A 13,016-nucleotide genomic window follows, 5' to 3' on the forward strand; every position below is an offset into this window, starting at 1 on the left:
GTGACCCGCACCCGCAAGGTCAATTTTGGGGTTGTAACCTGAGTCAAGGTCATGACATTGCCTGACATTCCCTGTTCCCGGCAGCCATTTAGGTAAAAAGTCACATTCAAAATCCCGAGAGAAAGTGAAAGCGGAACTTTCAGAATGTTATTTGGAAGAAAATATTTTGCTTTCTTGTCAGTCAAATAAAGATCCCCAAATTCGATGATTTTTAAGTATAATAAAACATTTTCACTTTCTTGTCATTGAACACGGCGAATTTGTACTGCATTGATCGCGGATTGAAACATTTCGTCGGGTCCCACTCGGCGGTGTGCGACATCGGTCAGTTATTTGTTTTATAATTTTTCGGAAATCATAATTTCCTTTAATGCATTAAAGTTATTGGTGTACTAAATAGGCAATACTGGCTTGCTTTCATGTTGCTGAGCACACGGGTTGGGAAAGCAAGAAAAGGCGTTTGCGTCCGTCAAGTATTATAAAAATGTATTATGAACTTTAAACGAGATGCCTCTCCCGCACCTAAATGTCGCTGTTTTTACATCCGGTGTTTTTCAATTGAAATAATAACACAAAACACAGAAAATGGTGATTAATGCATATTGTGTAGTGTGCAGCGTTTGCTACACAAATTCAGTGCATAAAACAGGAATTGCAATGCGCTTATCTATAGAAATTGACGTATGATCTTGGGTACAGTTGTATTGGTTAACGACGTAGATCGAGATTTAATAACACAATACAAACTATAATACATTTTATTTAAGGCTTATTGTAAAACAACTAGAAGCTGACAAATATTCTGGTTAATTCTTCAGTAAATTATCTGGTAACACTAGCGGTTTTTTTTCCCGCGGAAACTGATAACGTGACTCTAAATGTTGCCGCGAAAGATGCTTCTGGGACGCCATATTGGTTTTTTGGTTCGTGCCGAAGGTAAGTTCTATTATTTTAACTCTCAACCGGGTATGTGGAAGGGATATAAAAATCGTCAATTGCTTCTTCTAAGGCTAATATAAGATCAGATAAAATTATATTGTATCTTAACACCCCATTAGGCTATTAGAGACAGCATACAAATACAAACAAAACATTAGGCTACCTACGCAACAGCATTATCAATGGCTATAAAACAACAAAAACACCAACTATATTTACATGTATGTAAAACACGCGCACCTATACATACATCATGTAGTAACAGAGACTATTATTATTAAGTTGAATATGAAAGCCCCTCGAATTTGATTACCGGCAATGTAGGTTTGGACTTTGTTGACTACCGCGATGTAAGTGGCGACGTTCATTTCAAAACACACTCAGACTGCAGCTGTGCCGAGTGAATTTCATATTTTTAAGTTATATTTTTAAAATGTATTAAAGTAAAGCTTTAAAATAGATGGTATCTATAAACAGTCCTACCTTGTTACAGAATTATCCTATTATTCCTATAATTCACTATTGCCAGTTGAGAAATTGGCCAAAATATCATTTTCAACTTCTAATTCAAATGTTTGCAGATAGTTTTTCCATGGGGGGGGGGGGGTAGAACAACAAAGGTGGTAATTGTGTTATTATTTCCGGTGTGAATGATTTTATAAGTGCCATAATGATACCTATGATCCTATAATATTGAGTTGACAGCCTATTGAGCAAAAGATATAGAAATAATTATGTTTTGACTTTCTTAAAAAATATGAAACTCTTGCTTTAACTTTTAAAACTAGCTGGACCAGCTGCATGATTGTGTCAGTCCGCTCAGAATACACGAGTCTAGGCCAAGCGACGTAGAATTTAGAACCGACGTGATCTGCACTTGTCTAGGCTAGACATTTGCGTTGATGTGTTGCGCAAGTAGATCTAACTAAATGAAATCTCTCATCATTAGTTTTTTCATATTACTCATATACATTGCCGTTAAACGAATAATTTGCGACACATAGCAAGCCATTTGATCTATTCTACACGTCACTGGGCTATTTGATTTGACGGAGTTTTGTTACCCACGGCAAAATCTCGATCGACGTAGACTTAACGCAATTTTTATCATTCGGCTTCACTAAACAAATTATTAATAAAAACAGCCGTAGATCGACATCTAATAGTGCTAATGTAAATTTAATAATACTATTCCGGTATAAAAAAAAGAAATAATAATAAAAGAATAATGAAATCAATTCAATCTCTTTTAAGTATTCAAATGATCATTTTAAGTAGATACCGTTATATTACTGAGCGCCATGGAAAACGCATCACTTTTTTTCCCAAATATTTTATTACTAGTTGGTTTTGTATGTATAATATTATGCAATACTATGAACTATTGTTTCACACAATGCTCCCAAACGCCAAAAAATTCGGCCCGTGTGCACAAAAAAAAATTGCATGAGATGCACATGAAAAACCCAATATTCACCTGCAGCATTGTGTGTGAGCCCTTTAAAAGCATGTTTTCAACTTAATGTGCTGTACATGAACTGTGAAACGTGAATTTGTCGTAATTTGTTGTTGGACGTGTGAAGGAATCGAGCTAGAGATGCCGAGACTTACTGAAAATCAACGGAATGAAGCCATGGGAATGTCCAGGGCTGGCATGTCTACGCGTGCTATTATTGCCAGACACCTCAATTGTCATCAGTCCACTACTGTAAGGTTGGTGGAACGTATTCGAGTTACTGGATCAACGCGTGACCGTCAACGTCCTGGTCCACAACGCGTTACAACCCAGGCTCAAGACCGCTACATCCGGGTCACTCATCTGCGTGACAGATTCTGCCCAGCGACTCAAGCATGTGCGGCAGTCGTCGAAAGAAAAGGACCAGTAAGTGCCAACACCGTAAGACGTCGTCTAAGAGAAGTAGGACTCGACGACGACCTTATGTTGGAGCTATCCTTAGGGATCATCACCGTCAGCGGCGTTTGATATGGGCTCAAGGACACACCAGGCATGGAGAAGAGTAGACTGGCAAAGTGTGCTCTTCAGTGATGGGAGTCGCTTTCATCTTTATCACGCTGATGGCCGTCAACGTGTGTGGAGACGTCTTGAGGAACGTCTTGCAGACTGCTGCGTCTTCGAAACGAATCGATGGGGTGGGGGAAGTGTAATGATGTGGGGAGGCTTCACATTTCATCACCGGACCGCCCTACACATTTGCAGGGGTCGCGTTAATGCTGTAGCCTACCGTGATGATGTCTTGCAACCAATTGTTGTTCCGATGTTTCGAGCGCACCCACAACTTCAGCACTTCCAACAGGATAATGCACGTTCGCATACCGCCCGTTTTAGTATGGACTTCCTGGCTGCTAACAACATCAATGTCTTGAACTGGCCAGCCATGTCTCCGGACATGGCACCAATAGAACATGTTTGGGATGAGATTGGACGCCGTCTGTATCGGAGACCACAGATGCACACCATTGCTGCTTTAGAAGCTGCTCTTGTCCAAGAATGGAACAATTTGCCCCAGGCCTTCTTTCAAACATTGGTTAATTCCATGCGACGTCGCTGCACAGCGTGCGTAAAAGCCCGTGGAGGACACACGCGCTACTGACATCTGTGCCGTACTTTTGGTTTTGACCCCTCTGACTTTGTACCGTTGATTACAGATTAAACATCCATAAGTGTACAAATGTGTTGTTATTGATGTGTTCCCATTTGAATATTGTTCACAATAAGAAGCAAAATAAATAAGATATGTTTACAGGATCATTTTGTTATACGAAAAACTAAGTGATGCGTTTTCCATGGCGCTCATTATATATAAGTGTGAAACCTGGCCATTATTTAATTAATTACAGTTCTAAGTGAATCCCAGCAAGCACAAAATATTTCAAAAACGTTTTTTGTTTTTGTTTTTGTTATTTTTCTTGTTTCTAAAAGGTTATGTAAAAAAAAAATATTTATTAAACGTTTTTTAAATGTTTTAAGTGTAAGTTTTTCAGAAGTTTTCGATAAATATTGATAAAAATGTTTAATATAATATGTTTAGATAACGTTCATAATTGATGTTTTCTTACAAAATTTTCCATTAAAACGTAGTACCGTAAATATGATTTTTTTAAACGTTTATGAACCGTTTATAAAGAACCCGCAATGAATAGGTAACAATTACCTATACACGCCATTTGAAAAAAAATATTTTTTAAAAAACATTTATTAAACGTTTATTACACCTTTAAAACTTAATTACGTTCTTAACTTAATTGCAAAATATCTATATTTAATGTACCGGTATATAAAAAAAACCCAATAAAGGTCAAGATTAATTATCTTATACATATTTTATTTTAAAACACACCCAAGGTTGACAGTTGGCCCAATCAAATTTAAACATCTTTCCGCCAAAAAGGAATCCCAGCCAAACCTGCATGGCTGCTTTTATAGAGCTGTGATAAACTGTCGAGTTTTATAAGTTGCTAGAAGGCGTAACAGTTGAGAATTAGGTATGTTACGATTAATTAATATTTTGTGTCCATTTAGAAATAATTATGATATAAAAGAATTAAATGTTTCGGTAATTGTAGATTATTTTCTACTGGTGCCATTTCCACGTAGTCGAACTTCTATTGTCATTTCATTATTGAACCCTCCTTGCAAAGTAAATTGAGTATTTTAAATATGTTTTATTATCTCTTAAATGATTTATTTTAGTTCTGAAACTTTAGTGTTTTTATTTTATAATTGTATTGCATTTTAATCATTTAGTTTTTGGTCATTTGCTATGTCTGGATTTGGAAAGAGCTATTTCAATCTATGTCTGGAATTGGAAGGGGCCATTTCAATATTTATAGTATTGTATAATGGACTTTCCCATTATCTATTATCTTTAAATTTATAGGGTTACCAATTTCATGAATTGTTTAGATAAGTTGATACTACCCCAAGCTTTGCAGGGAGTGTTAATAATAATGTAACGTGTACAAAACTTCGAGCGGGAATTAATAAGACATTAATTTCCCGTGATATATTACAAATGACAAATGCTATATGAACTTTGGGCTGTATGAACTATTTATATAGTCTTTAGTGAATGAAAACATTTTGGCTACCATTCCTGGTTTTGAATGTCAAATATGATATGAAAACGAATATCGGTTTGTAATTTTTTTAACCGTTTCACCAGTAGTAACCGATGAACGGTTAACCAAGTCGCTGTATACATCTTAATTATTAGGCAACCAAGTCTACGATCTTAATTAAAAAGATAGGTTGACACGCAACAAAACATATATGCTCTGAAAATTAAATCTTGTACTTTGTCGATCTACGGACAGGTGGATATAATGCCGGGCTAGTGCGACTGTTAACACCACAGCTCTTTAATTACATGCTTGTGGGTTTTAGATTTAATTCAAGTGAAGGGTAATTTTATTATTAAATGTACAACATCAATATCCATGAGCATACACCTGCATAATTGAACTGACATTGATTGTAAATATTACAGTGATTGAAATATAATAATATACTAGATGTGTTTCATTTATTTCATGTTATAGCTATAGGTAACCCATCTGATGAGCCTTGGTGGTTACCAGTTTAAAGTCGTATTCTTTCTTTTGAAAACAAATTGATAAAATAATCGTACATTCGTTTTCCAATCGTCTTCGTCTTAAAGGAGTCAAGTCTCTAACTCAATATCATCCACAGTCTTCGACATTGCAACCATGGGACTCATTGTTTAATTAAACCCAACATCAATGTTGTAACCGTGAAAAGATGGGCTTCTAATGTCCAATATTTAACACAAAGTTAAAGTTTTGAAATTGCCACACGAATCGCGCGCAAGAATGCTTTCAAATTTCATTTGTAATAGAGAGACTCGAAGAATGAAGTTAAATATACCCAAGAGAATACTATATGCGGGTGTAAACTTGAATAACCAGACGCCAAAGACTGGCATTCAATTTGGACTCTTCGCGTATGGGGGGTTGGATGGCCGAATGGTTAGCACGCGCACGCTGTATCATACGGTCTGTCATTGAGTCAACTGGCGGGGTTTCGATTCCCCGGTTGTACGTGACAAGGAGTTTGGTCGCCTGTCTAACCTGGTGGGTTTTCTCCGGGTCCTCCGGTTTCCTCCCACTGCTAAAAAGACCCCTACGCGCTAGCGAATTATTGAAATAAAATTGAACCATGTGTTAGTCCCGAAATGACCAAGTTTGTGTCAAGTGGACGTTAAACCCCATTTCTCTCTCTCTCTTCGCGTATTTCGCCGAACATAACTGATTAGACATTACAGTAAAAACAGAAACGATTAAATGTAAATCAGTTAATATACAAACATATTACATTATTATATGCGTTGCAACCCATTTATGTCCATATCTAGGTGTCAAGGAATGGAAAGTCAAAATTCGTGGTATTGTCAAACGCATAAACAGTATGTCTTTTTATTTTAACAGGTTGATGTCTAATTCCCTAATGGCCCAATTTAATTTAAAGGGAAATAAAGGGAGGCGGTCCATAATGGACTTAGAAATTTACAAAGTTGTCCGAGGTTTGTTTTTATCATACTCAATTTACGAACATATCCTTAAATATCTGATAATCAAACATGGTATGGGCATACACGAGTTTTTATTACTTCATCGATGAGTGTTGATCTTTTTATACGCCGACATTGAAATGTGGTCGTATATTGTCCTCGCCCCCGTCCGTCCGTCCGTCGGTCCGGCGTCCACAATTGCTTGATCACTTCAAAAAATCTTGGGGACGCTCTAGAGGCCAAAGTTAATATCCGATTGACTTTAAATTTATACACAGTGTTTAAGGTCATGAGACGAAGAAGCCTATTGATTTTCAGCGATTTCCGATAATTACTGCCAGAGTTATGGTCCTTGATCACTTCAAAAAATCTTGTGGACGCTCTAGAGGCCAAACTTAATATCCGATTGACTTTAAATTTATACACAGTGTTTAAGGTCATGAGACGAAGAAGCCTATTGATTTTCGGCGATTTCCGATAATTACTGCCAGAGTTATGGCCCTTGATCACTTCAAAATATCTTGTGGACGCTCTAGAGGCCAAAGTTAATATCCGATTGACTTAAAATTTATATACAGGGTTTAAGGTCATGAGACGAAGAAGCCTATTGATTTTCAGCGATTTCCGATAATTACTGCCAGAGTTATGGCCCTTGATCACTTCAAAAAATCTTGTGGACGCTCTACAGGCCACAGTTAATATCCGATTGACTTTAAATTTATACACAGTGTTTAAGGTCATGAGACCAAGAAGCCTATTGATTTTCAGCGATTTCCGATAATTACTGCCAGAGTTATGGCCCTTGATCACTTCAAAAAATCTTGTGGACGCTCTAGAGGCCAAACTTAATATCCGATTGACTTTAAATTTTATACACAGTGTTTAAGGTCATGAGACGAAGAAGCCTATTGATTTTCAGCGATTTCCGATAATTACTGCCAGAGTTATTGCCCTTGATCACTTCAAAAAATCTTGTGGACGCTCTAGAGGCCAAAGTTAATATTCGATTGACTTTAAATTTCTACACAGTGTTTAAGGTCATGAGACGAAGAAGCCTATTGATTTTCAGCGATTTCTGATTATTACTGCCAGAGTTATGGCTTTTGATCACTTCAAAAAAATCTTGTGGACTCTCTAGAGGCCAAAGTTATTATATCCTATTGACTTTAAATTTATACACAGTGCTTAAGGTCATGAGACGAAGAATCCTATTGATTTCCAGCAATTTACGATAATTACTGCCAGAGTTATGGCCCTTGATCATTTTGAAAAATCTTGTGGACGCTCTAGAGGCCAAAGCTAATAACCGATCGACTTTAAATTTACACATAGTGTTTAAGGTCATGAGACGAAGAAGCCTATTGATTTTCAGCGATATCCGATAATTACTGCCAGAGTTCTGGCCCTTGATCACTTCAAAAAATCTTGTGGACGCTCTAGAGGCCAAAATTAATATCCGATCGATTTTAAATTTATACACAGTGTTTAAGGTCATGAGACGAAGAAGCCTATTGATTTTCAGTGATTTCCGATAATTACTGCCAGAGTTATGGCTCTTGATCACTTCAAAAAATCTTGTGGACGCTCTAGAGGCCAAAGTTAATATCCGATTGACTTTAAATTTATACACAATGTTTAAGGTCATGAGACGAAGAAGCCTATTCATTTTCAGCAATTTCCGATAATTACTGCCAGAGTTATGGCCCTTGATCACTTCAAAAAATCTTGTGGACGCTCTAGAGGCCAAAGTTAATATCCGATTGACTTTAAATTTATACGCAGTGTTTAAGGTCATGAGACGAAAAAGCCTATTGATTTTCAGCAATTTACGATAATTACTGCCAGAGTTATGGCCCTTGATCACTTTGAAAAATCTTGTGGACGCTCTAGAGTCTAAAGTTAATATCCGATTGACTTTAAATTTATACACAGTGTTTAAGGTCATGAGACGAAGAAGTCTATTCATTTTCAGTGATAATTACTTCCAGAGTTATGGCCCTTGATCACTTCAAAAAACCTTGTGGATGCTCTAAAGGCTAAAGTTAATCTCATTGACTTTAAATTTATACACAGTGTTTGAGGTCACGAGGCGAAGAATCCTATTGATTTTCAAAGATTTCTGATAATTACTGCCAAAGTTATGGCCCTTGATCACTTTGAAAAATCTTGGGGACGCTCTAGAGGCCAAAGTTAATATCCGATTGACTCCAGATTGATACACAGAGTTTAAGATCTTGAGGCGAACAAGTATATTGATTTTCAATGAATTTTTATGACTTGAAACAGCTAAATCCATGATACAGTATTAAAAGTTTTGTATACAAAACGTTAGCATGGGGCAGAACTTTATAAAAACCTAACAAATTCTAATGGTTTTCTGAGTTGTTGCTCTTAATCAGATTTTAGTGTATTATAAATGTTTCATTACCGAAAAAAGTAAAAATATGTGACAACTGTTGTTGACTGCCTGGACGATTTAGCTACTGTGGGCGTATGTTTCGTTGCCTGGCAACCTATCTTTATGACTTGGACAGCTAAATCCATGATACAGTATTAAAAGTTTTGTATACAAAACGTTAGCATGGGGCAGAACTTTATAAAAACCAAACAAATTCTAATGGTTTTCTGAGTTGTTGCTCTTAATCAGATTTTAGTGTATTATAAATGTTTCATTACCGAAAAAAGTAAAAATATGCGACAACTCTTGTTGACCGCCCGGACGATTTAGCTGCTGTGGGCGTATGTTTCGTTGCCTGGCAACCTATCTTTTTTGTAATTTAACACCCATGCCTTTCTTACACGTACAAATTTATGGAGAATATGAAAGTAATAACACAAGCGATGTCTCATATAGAATGTGTTATTGGGTCATATATAATATAATTCATATGGGGTTTAACGTCCTACTGTTCTGCTCAGACTAGGCTAATGAAGATGGGCATGCGCTATACCGCGTGCAATGAAGGAAAAATTTACCCGGGCAGCGGCACTATGGCCTACTCTTATATCGAATTTCAACTGCCAAGAGATCTTTTACTTGCACGTCAATGTGTACACGAGGCCTCGGTTTTTCATACCATCCAAACGACTAACAGTTGTCCTTGTCAGGCCTACTGAACTTTCTCGGCAAATGTAGGGATCGAAAATGCGACCTTCAGACAAGCGAGCCAGCGTTTTACCCAATAAGCCACCTTTGGTCCATAATTCATGGGATGCAGAATTATCTGTTACAGCTTCAGGACCACCTTTTTGATCGGACTGAATTATATAATTTACAAAATTTGACAGAGTAAATATACAGTTTTTTGTATTCTTCAGATAGTGTAATGATCAGTCAGCCGAGCTGCAATGAAGCCGAGATAATAACAGCAGTTTCGGCTCATCTAAAATATGTGCCGGACAGAAGAGGGACCAATTAAGTACATGTACAGTTTAAATTTGTTTATTACATGTCATATTTTATTATAATCTTTATAAGCCATTTTAAGTTCTTTTATCATCCATTTAATTTTATTTTATTTTCTATGTGTGATGTCCACAAAATGTTAACTGCGCCATTGAGCATTGAGTGTTTTATATTGGTAATAGGCGCATTATAAATAATAAATTATTATTATTATTACAGTACCAATTGCATTAAAATTACTTTCTCATTTTTAGCAATATCATTCATTACCCATTACATTGAAAGTAAATAATTACATTTTATTACTATTTAAAGATTAGTGCTAATTTAGCATTTAATCAATCAGATTTAAAGACATGCATACCATTGGATAGTTCGCACTGATGTTTATATATATATTCATATCTTTCTCATTTTATTTATTTGTGTATATATGCTTGAAAACGACTTGTGAAATCTTGTTGAAACGTTGCAGTGAAATAAACCATAGTAATTGTTATTCCATAAAAGTGCGTTATTTGATTATGTTCTAATTACTAAATGCCATTCAAAGAATGCGCCATTAAATGTAATTGAAATGTAATTGACCATTACATGCTTTTCGGAATGTAATTAATTACATTTCCATTACTCATTACTTTTGAAATCTTCCATTACTCATTACATGACCATTACTTAAAATTTAATGATCAGATTCTATTACCTTTACCCATTACTGCAAAGTTATATGACTCTAGCATTAATATTGTCTGTAATATAATCGTTTGAATTGAATGTTTTGAAACTACGTACTGTCCTATTAATTAGATTGGTTGTGATGGGACACAATAACTTTGATTCTAATTGAGTGAGAGTGTTGAAACTTCGCGTATCGTTTCACTATGTCAAAACCGTGGCCCAAATCTGTCGGGCATTTAAGCCCCCCCCCCCCTTCCCCGCACACACACCTAATTTAACTTCCATTCTGCCCGGCCGCCTATTCCCGTCTTCGTTAGTCCAGTAGGGGCAGAACTGTAGGGAGTTCGGATGGGGCTTATACTGGGTTTTATACAACCTCAAAACAACAAATTCTGACGTCGTGACAACTTTTCGCCAACCACCACACAACGTTGCAAAACAACAAATTCTGACGTCGTGACAACTTTTCGTCAACCACCACACAATGTTGTGACAATGCTGCTTGAACGTCCGTACAACGTTGTCACAACTTTTCGTCAACCACCACACAACGTTGTGACAATGTTGCTTTGACGTCCGTACAACGTTGTCACAACTTTTCGTCAACCACCACACAACGTTGTGACAATGTTGCTTTGACGTCCGTACAACGTTGTCACAACTTTTCGTCAACCACCACACAACTTTTCGTCAACCACCACACAACGTTGTGACAATGTTGCTTTGACGTCCGTACAACGTTGTCACAACGTAAGAGTTTGTTGCAAAACAACCTACAGCTGACTTATTTCAGACGTTGTGATACAACCTCTGAAAAACGTTGTCACGACGTTCTGTGCCCGCTGGGTAATGATGATGAAAGTGAAAGTAGCATTTGTAGTAATCACAAGAAAGAAATAGATCTATATTGTAAACGGTGTAGTGTATCCATGTGTTATAAATGTTTAATAGCTGATCACAATGGTCACTCGGTCAGTGATTTAAACGATTTTAAACTCGAGATAAAGATGGAGATCCAATCACTGAGAGGTGAGCTAGAGAACACCTTACTGAAATACCAACAATATTCAGAATCCATCCAGCATCAGAAGAAAGAGATCGAGACACAAACTTCACAGATCTGTACCAGGATTGATAAGAGAGTGGATAAACTTTGCGCAGCTCTCCACCATATTGCAAATGAAATGAAAAGCGAAGTAAAGCAAAGCCATGGTCAGGCCGAGAAGGAGAGCTTAGAATCACCGGCCAATGAATTAGCAACAGAAACAAAGAACCTTGTAAAAGAAGCAACATATGATGTAGACCATATCGGGGTATCACAATTATTGGTTTTAAAAACGAAACTTCTACAGGAGATTGAAAATGGTAAACATGACCTCGTCGTTCCAGAACCCAACACACTGTCGTTTCAAGAAGGTGAAATGAACAAAATACAACTAACTAACCAACTTGGTCAAATAAAGACAGGCATAAAGAAAAAAGACACACAGATAGCAAGCAACCAAAACTTGTCCAACTCCGGGGCTGCAAGCGACGACAACTTGTTAAACTCAGAAGTGCCCATACATAAGGCATGCATATTCCAATTTAATTTAAGGCAGGGGTCGAAAATAAACATTTACGGAAACTCGAATGTTAAACACGGTGGTCTCTCAGTGTGGCGATATGCGTCTATTAGTAAAAACAAACTGTCTCTCCAACTTGAGTTAACGGTTCGCGATTCGTTTACTGGACCATTACCAAATAAAATATTATTGAAACTGGAATTGTTGAACAAACGGAATCACCAGTTAAATAAAAAAAAACCGTCGACGATTCAGCTGAAAGAACGCTATAAGTGGGAGGATGTAATCAGCATGGACGAACTGGAGAAGCCTTCTCTTGGATATATAGATGGTCAAGGTGTTTTCACTTTTCAATTAGTTATATTGCATGTAACAACTTAAAAATAGGTTATCTATCCACACTCCCATTTTCTGGTGGATTTATACGATGTCGCGAAGGGCAAAATGTGACATTTTATTTTTATTAGTTACTTGATGCATTTTTGACCAGGTTAATGACCACAAATAGAGGAATTTCTGCGATATTCTTTTGTTGAATTATTCGGAAAACTATTGAAATCAAAACTATTGAAATTAAACTAATTTGTAAACGCCCTCATTTGATGTGTTATTTTATTGTCGTCATCCCTGTCCGTCATTTCGTATAACCAATATTATGTTTTAACTAGATCTGTCGTCGAAACAAATTTGATATTTGTTATACAACCGAATCACTCACTTATACATTAATTACAATATCTAGTAGATTAATATGTATTGTTGTCCAGGTTTCTTTTTAAGAATTTTACAGAAAAAGAATTGCTAAAATGCATCAAAAAGTCGCTGTGTTATACAGAAAAGCATTTCAGCCAGGCAAAATATCTTGATTTTTGGGGTATT

The 13,016-nt window shown here is 36.6% G+C and overlaps 1 protein-coding gene and 1 long non-coding RNA gene across 2 annotated transcripts; both read left to right on the plus strand.

Moving 5' to 3' along the window:
• The first annotated feature begins 820 nt into the window (after positions 1-820).
• On the plus strand, positions 821-10,271 carry LOC130013189 (uncharacterized). The gene is made up of 3 exons (XR_008788544.1): positions 821-936; positions 6,406-6,500; positions 9,807-10,271. It is a non-coding gene; the product is annotated as an uncharacterized LOC130013189 (long non-coding RNA).
• Positions 10,272-11,291: 1,020 nt separating this feature from the next.
• LOC130013188 (uncharacterized) lies at positions 11,292-12,727 on the plus strand (the record flags this gene model as incomplete). Its single annotated transcript, XM_056101902.1, has 1 exon — positions 11,292-12,727. A coding segment is annotated over one exon (1,227 nt), but the record flags the coding sequence as incomplete, so codon positions are not given.
• Between the last annotated feature and the right edge of the window lie 289 nt (positions 12,728-13,016).

Source organism: Patella vulgata, chromosome 6 (genome assembly GCF_932274485.2).
Source record: "Patella vulgata chromosome 6, xgPatVulg1.2, whole genome shotgun sequence".
Classification (NCBI taxonomy): Eukaryota; Metazoa; Mollusca; class Gastropoda; family Patellidae; genus Patella; species Patella vulgata.